Source organism: Eptesicus fuscus, chromosome 23 (genome assembly GCF_027574615.1).
Source record: "Eptesicus fuscus isolate TK198812 chromosome 23, DD_ASM_mEF_20220401, whole genome shotgun sequence".
NCBI lineage: Eukaryota > Metazoa > Chordata > Mammalia > Chiroptera > Vespertilionidae > Eptesicus > Eptesicus fuscus.
In genome coordinates this window covers 21460036-21473640 of record NC_072495.1, presented here as the reverse complement: position 1 = coordinate 21473640, position 13605 = coordinate 21460036, and the positions used below count along the sequence as shown (strand labels likewise).

Below are 13605 nucleotides of genomic sequence, written 5' to 3'. Positions count from 1 at the left end.
AATTATCTGTTCTTCCATTTGCCTATTCATTTACTGTCTTTCTGTCTACTAGCCTAGATCATTCTACTAGTGTTCGTATTGGACAATTGGCTTTTTCCCCAGAACAACCCGTTTACAGACTCTTCTCCTCACAGCGGCAAACTGACCTTTTAAAAACACAGCTCAGGTCCTGTGGCCCCTCCTGAAATGCTCCAGAGGCTGCAGTGCTGTCCTGAGCACCAGCCACCTCAGTCCTGTCCCCTGAACCCCACCTCCCCACCTTGGGCACAGGCCCCAGGCTCTGCCCTGCACGATGCAGCCTCCTTTTAACTCACAAGGAATGGAGAGGACAGGTTTGATGTTGGCTCCCTTTTATAGGTGAGACAGTTGAGGCATGGGGACATAAATCACTTGCCCAGGGTCATACAAATGGCATGTGACTATGCGACTATTCGTTTTCAAAAGGAGAGGCAAAATGCGTGTGAGACCTCTAAGAATAGCTATTTCGGATGCATTGATTCAGACTGAAGCCCAAATAGTGTTCGGATTAGGATACAAAAGCAAGGGGGTAGTTATGAGAAAGGGGAGGGGAATAACTACATTTCAATTGGTGCAGATTCTATAGTGATATTAATTCTAAACCATGTTTTTAATCTTCAGTTCGTAGTCATAATAACCGCTTTCTTGTTATCTTTGCAAACAGTTTCTTTTTTGCAGCACAGTGTTGTCCTGGGCCCAGTCCAAAGGTTATTTTGCCCTTTTCAACATTCCAAAGATTTGAGGCAGAAGATGTGAAAGGCAGTTCCTCTTGCTTGGCAGCTCTGGTTCCATTTTTAAAGTGGCTCCGGTTATTATTATCATATTTTATTTATTTTTGTTAATCCTTACCTGAGAATATTTTCCCCCATTGCTTTTCAGGGAGAGTGGAAGGCAGGGAGGGGTGGGGAGAGAGAGAGAGAGAAAGAAACATCTATGTGAGAGAGACACATAGACTGGATCCCTCCCAAACGCACCCCAACAGGGGGCGGGGCATGAACCTGCAACCCAGGTAACATGCCCTTGACCAGGAACTGAACCCTTGATCCTTGGGTGCATGGGCTGACCCTCTAACCACTGAGCAACACCGGCCAGGGCCACACATTATTTCTTTGACATGACAAGGCTGGAGCGCAGGGCTGTCTGAGTCCACAGCCTTATCCCATGAGGTTTCCCATCATGCTCAGGCTGAAGTCCCAGACCCTGTTGGCCTCAACTCCTGCTGGCCTCCTGGTGCCATCGCATGCCTCTCGCCCTTCCTCCCTGGGTCCCAGTCGCTCTGGCCTCCTCAGTTCCTGGACAAGCCTTGCTGCTTCCTATCGCAGAGCCCTGGGGTGTGCTGGACCCTTTTCTGACTGTTTTTCCCTGAAACACATTGCACAGCAGGCCTCACCCCTCCCAGCCCAACCTTCCTTCCGGTCTCCTCTCCTCCCTGCGCATGGCAGAGCCCAGGCCTGTTTGTTTGCTTGTCCATCTCCTCCCACAGGAGAGAGAAACTCGGTGAGGAGGGGGCTTGTCTGACTCCCCACTTCATGATCTCTGGCACCTCCTCAGCGGCTTGTTTTAGGACCTCTTCCTTGGAGTGGAACGTGTGGCTTAAAGGGCACGAATATGTTAAAATAAAACACTGACTTCCTATCCCATGGATGAGACTTGAGGACATGATGCTAAGGGAAATAAACCCGTCCCAGAAAGACAAACGCCGTCTGATTCCACTTACGTGAGGTCCAGACAGAGGTCGAAATCTTAGAGCCAGAAAGGAGAATGGTGGCCGCCAGGGCAGGGGAGGGGTAGGGGTGTTGTTTCAGGGCACAGTGTTAAATGGGTGAGCTGGGAGAGATCTGGAGCTCTGTTTCGCAACAGTAAGAATAGACTTATCGCGACTGGCCTGCACACTCCCAACAGGAGCAAGAAGGTCCATTTTATGTTTGTTTTTTGCCATGATTAGAAGCACCCATTATATCTTTTTATTTTTTTTTAACCTTCACTGGAGGATATGCAAACATTGTATTCTTTCATGGGAAAACAATGCAAAGATAGGAGTTTAGGAGTTTGAAATAAAACCCTACCTCTAATCTCACTACTTGATAACTTGCTTCTTTCTTTTTGTTGTTCCCACACACACATATTATATATATATATATATATATATATATATATATATATATATATATATATATTTTTTATTCAGAGAGGAAAGGAGAGGGAGAGAGAGAGAAACGTTGATGATGAGAGAGAATCGTCCATCGGCTGCCTGCTGCACAGCCCCCACTGGGGGGCGAGCCCGCAACCCGGGCCTGTGCCCTGACCGGGAATCGAACCCGGTTCATAGGTCGATGCTCCGAGCCACACCGGCCGGGCTAAACACATCTATTTTTACATAGAGAAAGTCATGTTCAGTTTTCTTCTGATTATCACACGCGTCTGTCCGGTGTCGCCCTAGACTCGTCCTGGTTATGCTTTCATCGGCCGTACGTGGGTGCGTCTTGCAGATTTTCCACGGCCGACTCCAGCCTCTCTGCTCTTCTTCCTCTTCTCTCCCGTTCACTCCAGAGTATATCAAGATGGCAGACCAGTATGTCCCCGTCCCGGGGGGGCCCAACAACAACAACTACGCCAACGTGGAGCTGATCGTGGACATCGCCAAGAGGATCCCCGTGCAGGTAGGTTGGACGGCACCCCAGTCTGCCCCCGGGGGTGATGCCCTGGGCCCCGGGGCAGCTGGATTCTGCCCTCAGAAGGGGCAGAGGAGCCGGGTCCTAGAGACTCTGAAATCCAGGGCTGGTGTGACCCAGCAAGGAGCTCTCGGTGTGCGATGGGCGGGGGTGGGGGGAGGGGGAGGAGTGGGGGGCTGGTTGTGAAGGAAGATCTCCGTTCTTGCCTCTGTGTTTGCAGGCGGTGTGGGCTGGCTGGGGCCATGCTTCCGAAAACCCCAAACTTCCGGAGCTCCTGTGCAAGGACGAGATTGCTTTCTTAGGTAGAGTGTGTCTCCTGCCGATACGGGGGGATTGGGGCGTTGACGGGTCCGATTCTCCTCACGTGCAGCCCTGTAAGGTGGGGGGTCAGTTCAGTATTTCCACCCACATACTCATGGTTAGGAGCAAGCCTGGGTAGGTTGGTGGGCCCAGGGAAATGGAGCCGTTACCATGGTTTCCACAGTGGAATGATGCTGGGGCAAGCTGACCTCTGCTCGTGTTCCTGTTGGTACTGAGGTGCCAGCCGTGTTCAGATTTATCACTAGGTTTGGAGGTGACATTTTTTATAAGGCCACACCTTTTGGGGGGCTGTTCTCAGGCCTTTGGAATGCCTTAGCCCCTTGGGACCAGAGCCCCTCATCTCTGCTTTTTATTAGGTAAAACGATGCTTGTCTGTCTGTCTGTGGCTGTATTTGTAAAGTCTGTGTAATTATGCTGACATCCTCGCATGGTTTAGGGCCATGGTCGGCAAACTGCGGCTCGCAAGCCACATGCGGCTCTTTGGCCCCTTGAGTGTGGCTCTTCCACAAAATACCACGGCCTGGGCGAGTCTTATTTTGAAGAAGTGGCGTTAGAAGAAGTTTAAGTTTAAAAAATTTGGCTCTCCAAAGAAATGTCAATCGTTGTACTGTTGATATTTGGCTCTGTGGACTCATGAGTTTGCCGACCACTGGCCTAGGGGAATCATTCAGCATTCACTTACCTCTGGGGCCACCACACAGACTTATGTGTGAAGCAGCTCAGGGCACATCAGCACCTGCTGTTCCAGAGCCCAGCCCGGTGACCTGTGCCCACGATGCTTTTTCTGTCCATGGTCTCTGATTGGCTGTCACCCAGGATTCTCCTTCTCCTTTAGCTTCTCTGGAGGCTGGTGGTCCAGCCCACAAGCTGGCAAGCTATACAGCTCGCAGGCCGAATCCGGCCCACCGCCTGCCGTTAGTAAATACAGTTTTGTTGAAACACGGCCCTGCTCCTTCACTTACGGACTGCCCGTGGCTGCTCTCACCCACACTGGCAAAGTTGCATATGAGTGGCAGAGAGCAGCAGGCCCACACAGCTGCATATATTTCCCATCTGGTTCATTATAGGAAAAGTCCGCTCACCCGTGGTCTAGTTTTTTGGGTGCTGGCTGGCCCTCTTGGTCTCGCTTTTTGGCTCCCCGCCCCCCCAAAGTGAATTTTGTGTGTGCCCCGTAGCGTAGGTTACAGCTCAGACCAGGCGCACAGTCCACGTGTGCTGGAAGTTGAGTGATGACGTAGCAGACGAACAGACAGTTTGCTCCCTTGACTTGACCTTAAACTCCTCGAGAGCTTGGCCCTGAGTATTGTTCTTTCCCTGAGCACTCGGTCAGCCCTCGGCGGTGAGGGGCTTGTGGCTGACTCGGTTCTGTCCCCCGCCCCTTTACCCCCCATCCCTCAGGCCCTCCCAGCGAGGCCATGTGGGCCCTGGGAGACAAGATCGCCTCCACCATCGTGGCCCAGACGCTGCAGGTTCCAACACTGCCCTGGAGCGGAAGCGGTAAGGGACCCCGAGCTTCACACGGGGGGACTCCTCGGCCCAGTGCTGCTCATGTGAGCAGAGGGGGTGACAGGGTGTGCGTTTTAACTCTTTCATTTAAAAATTTAAAGCTATTGAACACGTGGCACAGTTGCATTGTAGACAACTTAGAAAATAAATATGAGAAATGCAGAAAAGAAATAGGAATCGTTTATAATCCTAAGACTCCGTGTTGAACACTTGTTGCATTTTAGGTATCTGTCTACCTTCCCAGCCTTTTCTCTAAGCACGTCCTTTAAAAAACCCAGAGATCTGACATTTGCTAGTTTGGGACTTATCATTTTTTTTCTCACTAATCTTTCTATGTCAGTAAATATACTTTGCAACATTTAAGATGCCTGCCTAGGATTATGTCATACAGAGGTGCCGTGATTTACTTAACAGCCCTCTCTAGTTATACATTTAGCTTGTTTCCAGTTTATTTTGTTCTAACTTAAAAACCACTAACAGCAACGGAGGCTTGATCATCTCATGTTTAAATCTCTATGTACATTTTAATCATTTCCTTAGGATAAATTTCTTATAGTGGGGTTTCTCAGATATATTTTTATATAAAAATAAACAGGAAAAAAGTCTTAGGACTTTTCTATTCAATTTGATTTTTTCTTCTAAAGATTGAATTTTAAATTTGAGATGGGAAGTGTTTTTTTCTTGTTGTTTTTTTTTTTTTTTAAAATCTTCACAGGGTATTAGAAAATTCACATATTAATGACTCCATAGGGTAGAACTGGGATTTTTTTTTAAAGATTCAGGTTAATGCGGCATTCTTGGTAGAGTCAGTCTGAATTTGTTGTTTTTTAATCCTCAACCGAGGATATGTTTCAATTGATTTTTAGAGAGAGTGGAAGGGAGGGGGAGAGACAGAGAGAGAAACATCAATGTGAGAGAGACCCAAGAATGGTTGCCTCCCACCTGTGCCCCGACCAGGGCTGGAGATCCAACTTACAACCCTGGTATGTGGCCTTGACCAAAACTGAACATGGGACCCTTCAGTCCGCAGGCCGATGCTCTGTCCACTGAGCCAAACCGGCCAGGGCTCAGTCTGAATTTCTTAAGCTTGATTTCCCCATTCAGGGTTGAGTCGGTCCTTAAGAAAACGAAAAGCCATTCGTTAATTAAGCTGAAGGACTGTGTCCGTGTCCCGCTGGTCCGGGGGCCAGGCCTAGAGCAGCTCTGGCGAGTCAGGGCCTCGCGGTTTCTGTGTCGTGTGTGCCCCTGCCGTCCGTGCACAATTGCGCTTCCTTTTCGACTCTCCAGGCCTGACGGTGGAGTGGGCAGAGGATGGCCTGCAGGAGGGGAAGAGGATCAGCGTCCCGGAAGACGTGTACAGCCAGGGCTGTGTGAAGGACATAGAGGAGGGCTTGGAGGTAAGCCGGAGCCTGGGGGGACCGGGTGCCGGGACGTCCCCCTGTCCTGGTGGCGGTGGACACGTCTAACTTCTAAAGGGGGCTGTCTGTCCTCTGCCTCCCAGGCAGCAGAAAGAATTGGTTTCCCGCTGATGATCAAAGCGTCCGAAGGCGGCGGAGGGAAAGGGATCCGGAAGGCGGAGAGTGCCGAGGACTTCCCCATCCTGTTCCGACAGGTGAGCGCGCCTGTGGAGTTTTTCGTCTTTGGGAATGGTCTCTATTCGTGTGTTGGTCAGCAGATTCTTTCTTCTTCTTGTTAAACGGTTTAAATATGTTTGTATTGATTTCAGAGAGGAAAGGAGAGGGAGAGGGAGAGAGAAACATCAGTGACGAGAGAGAATCATTGACCGGCTGCCTCCACTAGGCCCCACACTGGGGATCGAGCCCGCAACACGGGCATGTGCCCTGACCGAGAATCGAACTGAGACCTCCTGGTACAGAGGTTGATGCTCAACCCCTGAGCCACGCCGGTCAGGCCAGATTCTTCCTATGAGCATGATGTGTCACCGCTGTGAGGGCATGGGCAGCAGGGGAATATGCGGTGTCATCTTTCGAAGCAAATGTGTGCATGTCACTCAGAAGTCCCTGGTGCGTGTGCATCGTTGTACCATTTCCCTGGATGTTGAAGTCCATGAGTCAGTGTGTGTGTAAACAGCTTCAGGCATGCAGGGTCAGAATATCTGTTTCTGACTGTATTTGTCTATCAAGAGAGGGGATGTTTTGTAAATTGTAGCAGTCTTGGTATTTTTTAATGTTTCTAGATCAGTGGTCAGCAAACCGCGGCTCGCGAGCCACATGCGGCTCTTTGGCCCCTTGAGTGTGGTTCTTCCACAAAATACCACATGTGGGCTCGCATGTACAGTGCGATTGAAACTTCATGGCCCATGCACAGAAGTCGGTTTTCGGCCTGGGCGAGTCTATTTTGAAGAAGTGGCGTTAGAACACTCAAGAGGCCAAAGAGCCGCATGTGGCTCGCAAGCTGCGGTTTGCCGACCCCTGTTCTAGATGGTCCCTTTTTATTGCAGGAATTGTATGGTTGAACCTGAACAACATGGGTTTCAACTGTGTGGGTCGAATTACACATGGATTTTTTTCAGTAACTACATTAAAAAAATTTTTGGAGATTTTCAACAACTTGAAAGATCTCATAGACAAACTGTATAACCTAGAAATATTGAAAAATGAATAAAAAGTATGTCATGAATGCATAAAATATATAGATACTAGTCTATTGTATCATTTACTACCATAATATATACACATACATGTTTAATTGACTACTTACGTTAGCAGTAAAATCAATAGTAAGCTATTAGTAGTTAAATTGTTGGGGAATCAAAAGTTTTAAGCAGATTTTCGACTGCGTGGGGGTTGGTGCTCATAACCCCTCATTTGTTCAAGGGTCAACTGTGATTGTATATTTACTTAATTATAGCTGGGTTTCCACTATTAAAACATTACGCCTATTTTTGACAATGTTTAAAAAATTATGCTGGCATTCTTTTTTCTTCTTTTTTTTTAAATTCTCACCTGAGAATATGTTTCTTATTGATTTTAGAGAGAGAAAAAGGGGGAGAGAGAGAGGGAGAAACATTGATGTGAGAGAGAAACATCCAGTCGGTTGCCTCCCAAACGCGCCCTGAGCTGGGATTGAACCCAATCCCTTTTGGTGTACAGGACGAGGCTCCAACCAGCGGAGCCACCCGGCTAGAGCCAGTAACTTAAAAAAAAAATATTTATATCAATTAATTAATTTATATTTAATCAGAGAGAGAGGGAGGGAGAGAGAGAGAAACATCGATACGAGAGTGAAACATTGATGCACACACACCCCTCCCCCAGACCATATGCCCCCTCCGGGAATTGAACCGGCAACCCTTCCGTGCATCGGAAGACGCCCAACCAACTGAGCCACCCTGGCCAGGGCATTTTTAAAATAATTAAAATGTTTTCAATTATAGTTGGTGTACAATATTGTATTAGTTTCAGGTTACAACATAGTCATTAGACATTTATATGATTGATGAAGTGATCACCCTGGTAAGTGTTAGTACCCATCAGACACCACGGCAGTACTAATTCTCAACCACTTTAACTCTTGACAGTACCTGAAACTCTTAACCCAGTGGTTCTCAACCTTTTTAATGCTGCGATCCTTTAATACAGTTCCTCATGTTGTGGTGACCCCAACCATAAAATTATTTTCGTTGCTACTTCATAACTGTAATTTTGCTACTGTTATGAGTCGTAATGTAAATATCTGTGTTTTCCGGTGGTCTTAGGCTCTACAGCAGCGGTTCTCAACCTGTGGGTCGCCTAAGACCATCGGAAAACACAGATACTTACATTACGATTCATAACAGTAGCAAAATTACAGTTATGAAGTAGCAACGAAAATAATTTTATGGTTGGGGGTCACCACAACATGAGGAACTGTATTAAAGGGCCGCGGCATTAGGAAGGTTGAGAACCACTGTAAATTGTACCCAACTCTTAACAGCACATTATCTGTAGGAGATGGGGTTGTGGGGAAATTTCACTGTCTACGTTACGTATTTTCACACCATTGGATTTAAAGCACCGAGACTGTCATGTCTTGAACACGTTACACGAGACTAGAGGACCGTGGACGTCACTGCCGCCGGCTCTGGTCTCTGCGGAGAACTTCCTGTTGCAGCGGCTCTGCCTTCCCCGCAGGTGCAGAGCGAGATCCCGGGCTCCCCCGTCTTCCTCATGAAGCTGGCCCAGCACGCCCGGCACCTGGAGGTGCAGATCCTCGCCGACCAGTACGGCAACGCCGTGTCCCTGTTCGGGCGGGACTGCTCCATCCAGCGGCGCCATCAGAAGATCATCGAGGAGGCGCCCGCCACCATCGCCACCCCAGTCGTGTTCGAGTTCATGGAGCAGGTGGGCTCTGCGGGGCTGGGTGTGGGGGGCAGCGCAGGGGGGGCCGTCCCAGCTCAGAGCCAGCGAGAGCTCCCCGTGGTCCCAGTTGCTAACGTGGGCTGGGTGCCCCAGAAGGAACCGGGGGCCCCTCGTGGACGTGATCTCAGCCTGGCGTGGGTCGATCGGCGTATGAGCTGTGCGGTCCCCGAGGAATTGACACGGAGCAGGTCCTCCGTCTGCCTTTGGTGGGGGAACTGAGAAGCAGTCTCTGTTCCTTGTCAGTGTGCCGTCCGCCTGGCCAAGACCGTGGGCTACGTGAGCGCGGGGACGGTCGAATACCTGTACAGCGAGGACGGCAGCTTCCACTTCCTGGAGCTGAACCCCCGGCTGCAGGTGGAACATCCCTGCACGGAAATGATCGCCGACGTCAACCTGCCGGCCGCCCAGCTGCAGGTGAGGAAACGGGCTCCGGGCCGGGTCTTCTCCCGCCCAGGACGGGGTCCCCGTTCCACTCAGATCAGACCTCCCGGCCCCTCTGGACTGACTCTCCCTGGGGAGTAGCACTGAGAGCCACCAACTCGGGGAAGGTTCTGGGATGTGGTTGGTCGCCTCTGTCTGCCATATGGTCCTTTGAGAAACGCAAAAGTCATGGACCTTCTCCTGGAAAAATACATTTTCTGCAATTTCAGGGCCTTCGTGGACCCATGATGTCCATTCAAAGACCCAGAGAAGTGTTTCTTCTTTTTTTTCTTAAATATATTTTTATTGATTTCAGAGAGGAAGGGAGAGGGAGATAGAGATAGAAACATCAATGAGGAGAGAGAATCATTGATTGGCTGCCTCCTGCACACCCCCCACTAGGGACTGAGCTTGCAACCCGCATGTGCCCTTGACCGGAATCGAACCTGGGACCCTTTGGTCTGCAGGTTGAAGCTCAACCACTGAGCCAAACCAGCTAGGGCTGGAGGAGTGTTTCTGAACCTTTTTTTGCATTATCGTCCCCCCTAAGGAGCCTTTTTAGACGTTATCTCCTCCTAACTTATTCCCCATGAAATCTTAATGTCATAGAACGATAGATGCATCTGTGCTTTATACATACACAGAGTAAGATGTTTTTCACCCCCAAGAGCAGATATTTGTCCCCATGGGGGCAGTATCACCCCCATTGAGAACTTGTGACCAGCGGCAGGAACGCCCGCATTCATTGGAACGCGGTTTTTTAAAATTAATATCTTCTTCCTTCGCTTCTCCTGCCACCGTCTGGCATGTTGTGTGCACCTCAGGTGCTCAGTACACCTGACATCGTGCACTGCACCTCGTCCTCTGTGGCACCCGCTCCGTGCGTGGTGTTGGGGGCAGGGGTCTCGTGGGACTGACAGTTGTGCTGGCTTTCCCGATTGCAGATCGCCATGGGCGTGCCGCTGCACCGGCTGAAAGACATCCGCCTGCTGTATGGAGAGTCACCGTGGGGGGTGACGCCCATCGCTTTCGAAACCCCTCCCAACCCGCCCCTCGCCCGTGGCCACGTCATTGCAGCCAGAATCACCAGCGAAAACCCTGATGAGGCAAGTGGTGGGGGCCCCGCGCCTCCGCCGTCTCCACTCTCCCAGTGTGGGGGGCACCCCCAGCATCAGCCTCAGACGAGACCCCCAGGCTTCTTGGTTCACAGACGAGGAAACTGAGGTGCAGGAGGGGACAGTCACGGTTCAGAGACGCGGAGTGTGTGCCAGGCAGATCCCCTTCATGGGTCTCACGGCTCACGTTCCGCCAGGCACATCCCCTTCATGGGTCTCACGGCTCACGTTGCCAGGCACATCCCCTTCATGGGTCTCACGGCTCACGTTCCGCCGCGGGGTGTTGCTACCCCAAATTACAGATCAAGAGGTTGGGGTAACTTGCCTGGGCACCTGGAATTCCGTCTCTCGCCTCTAGGCATCTCTGCCAAGACGTATGTCTCCATCACTCCCTTCAAGAGCCTTAATCCCAGAGAGAGGGGCCAGATCCACCCCCCTTCCCCTCGCCGTACCAAAATTACACTCAGAGGGGGGCAGGCCATCCCCCAAGGGAATTCGTGTGCCAGCATCAGCAGGGCTTGCGCTGGGTATCCTTATCTGCTGGAATTGTCGTAATCCAGAATTGGAAACGCAGTCCTCTTTCATTTAAGCCTTTCCTATCGACAGTGCCAAGAGTATAAAATCAGAATGTACCTTCACTCGGCTCCATCCATGGTCACTGTTCTCCCACATTATGTCTGGTGGTGGTTGTTTTTTTTTAAATGTTTTTAAATATTTTTATTGATTTCAGAGAGGTAGGGAGAAGGAGAGAGAGAGAGAAACATCAGTGATGACAGAGAATCATTGATCGGTGGCCTCCTGCACGCCCCACACTGGGGATGGAGCCCACAACCCCAGCATGTGCCCTGACCAGGAATCAAACTGTGACCTCCTGGTTCATAGGTCGACGCTCAACCACTGAGCCATGCCAGCCGGGCTGTTGTTGTTTTTTATTTTTTATTTATTTAAAAAAATATATATTTTATTTATTTTTTTACAGAGAGGAAGGGAGAGGGATAGAGAGTTAGAAACATCGATGAGAGAGAAACATCGATCAGCTGCCTCCTGCACACCTCCCACTGGGGATGTGCCCGCAACCAAGGTACATGCCCTTGACTGGAATCAAACCTGGGACCTTTCAGTCTGCAGGCCGACGCTCTATCCACTGAGCCAAACCAGTTAGGGCTGTTGTTGTTTTTTAAATAGTTTATGTAAAGTAAACATCCGACGTGCTCACATGGTACACCCCCAGGTCAGTATACAGACCCACAGCCCTGAGGAGGGGTATCAGCGTGTCCTGGATTGTGCTAAGTTTTGGGGTGTGGCCGGGCTTCTTGGGTCTTCCTAGGGTTTAATTCTGATGGAAATAGATCTGGAGTCGTGATTTCTTCCATGTTGCTTTTTCTCTTTCGTCTGGGCTGCAGGGGTTCAAGCCGAGCTCCGGGACAGTCCAGGAGCTGAATTTCCGCAGCAGCAGGAACGTGTGGGGCTATTTCAGCGTGGCGGCCACCGGGGGCTTGCACGAGTTTGCTGACTCCCAGTTCGGGCACTGCTTCTCCTGGGGAGAGAACCGGGAAGAGGCCGTCTCGTCAGTATCTCCCTCCCTTCCTCCTCCCTCCCTTCCTCCTTTCTTCCTTCTCTCCTTCCGTCCCTTTCTTCCTTTAAGAAACTCAGGGTTAGCCTGTGGCTCCAGGTGCAATAGCGAGTTAGGAGATCAAGGGCCCCGATTAATGCCCTGTGCCGAAGTCCAAGGACAAAGCCCGCCCTCTTCCCTGGATTTGAGATCCTTGAAGTAAGATGACCTCTCCAAGGTCATGGCTCTTGAGCTAATTGCAGGTCGAACTTGAAGGAGATCCAAAGGTCGTTCCAGGTGATTCCAAAAGTTTAAAAGGTGCGGAGTACTCTAGTTCTTTAAAAAAAGGTGTGTGTGTCTCGGGGGAACGCCTTTAAATTTCAATCTCATAAGTAGTTCGTGGAGAAACCGAATTCGCAAAGAGGCCCCTAAATTCTGAGACACATCTTATCTTTTTTTCTGCCTTGACCTGGGGGCAAAAAGGTCAAAACCAGTTCAATTGTAATTCAACATTCTTGTGTCTGTGGGTAAGTGTCCCTCAGAGTGAAAAATCCCAAAGCCGTTTGGACATTTTATTTAGGAAACATTAAAATCCATCTGGCCCTGGCCCTTAGCCTTGAATTAAATTGAGTTTGGTGGTTTTGATGAGGGAGCAGGCTTTCTTTGCCAGCTTTGAATAATTAGTTTTTTTAAAAAAGAATATTTTTATTGATTTCAGAGAGGATGGGAGAGGGAGAGAGATAGAAACATCAATGATGAGACAGAATCATTGATCCGCTGCCTCCTGCACACCCGTACTGGGGATCAAGTCCACAACCGGGCATGTGCCCTGACCAGGAATCGAATGGTGACCCCCTGGTTCATAGGTCAGCATTCAACCACTGAGCCACACAGGCCAGGCAGCATAATTAGTTTTCATCACGCTCAGCAAAAAATGGAGACCCTTACAGGTGAGAGAGGATTCAGCAAATAAGAATTAACAGGGGAGGGAAGGAGGCCACTGTCCCAGCCACTTCAGATGCAATGGCCGTGGCTTGTCTCATGCTCTGGGACCGGGATTGGAATAGGTCCCGCGGGAGCGAGGCAGAGGGCCTGGCTGTGGTTAGTTGGTCTGAGCCCAAGATCACTTGACCAGTCAGTGCTGGAGCCGAGATTGACCCAGGGCATCTGACTCGGGACCCTCTTGACTTCTGTGCTGTTCTGGCTCTTGGGGAACCCCGGGGAACCCCGTGGGCTCATTGGGAAAACAATCCGTGTGCCTTCCCCCTCCAGGAACATGGTGGTGGCTTTGAAGGAACTGTCCATCCGGGGCGACTTCAGGACCACCGTGGAGTACCTCATCAACCTCCTGGAGACCGAGAGCTTCCAGAACAACGACATCGACACCGGGTGGCTGGATCACCTCATCGCCGAGAAAGTGCAGGTGAGGAGCTGCGCACGTCTCCCCTCCCGTCACAGGGAGCCCTCCCCCGCGGCTCCCGGGGGGCTTGGTCACCACGGATACTGAACTGCGGGGTCTTTCCTAGGCCGAGAAGCCGGATATCATGCTCGGGGTGGTGTGTGGCGCCTTGAACGTGGCCGACGCGATGTTCAGAACCTGCATGACGGATTTCCTACACTCGCTGGAGAGGTGGGGCGCG

General features: G+C 50.4%; 1 protein-coding gene across 1 annotated transcript in view; it reads left to right on the top strand.

Moving 5' to 3' along the window:
* ACACB (acetyl-CoA carboxylase beta) overlaps positions 1-13605 on the top strand; it is a 74945-nt gene that overhangs the window by 26177 nt on the left and 35163 nt on the right. The window contains exons 4-14 of the mRNA XM_054712462.1: positions 2569-2678; positions 2911-2992; positions 4410-4508; positions 5805-5914; positions 6019-6129; positions 8651-8860; positions 9122-9292; positions 10243-10404; positions 11817-11980; positions 13238-13388; positions 13492-13595. Coding sequence (XP_054568437.1) covers positions 2569-2678; positions 2911-2992; positions 4410-4508; positions 5805-5914; positions 6019-6129; positions 8651-8860; positions 9122-9292; positions 10243-10404; positions 11817-11980; positions 13238-13388; positions 13492-13595 — 1474 coding nt within the window. The remainder of the gene's footprint in view (positions 1-2568; positions 2679-2910; positions 2993-4409; positions 4509-5804; positions 5915-6018; positions 6130-8650; positions 8861-9121; positions 9293-10242; positions 10405-11816; positions 11981-13237; positions 13389-13491; positions 13596-13605) is intronic.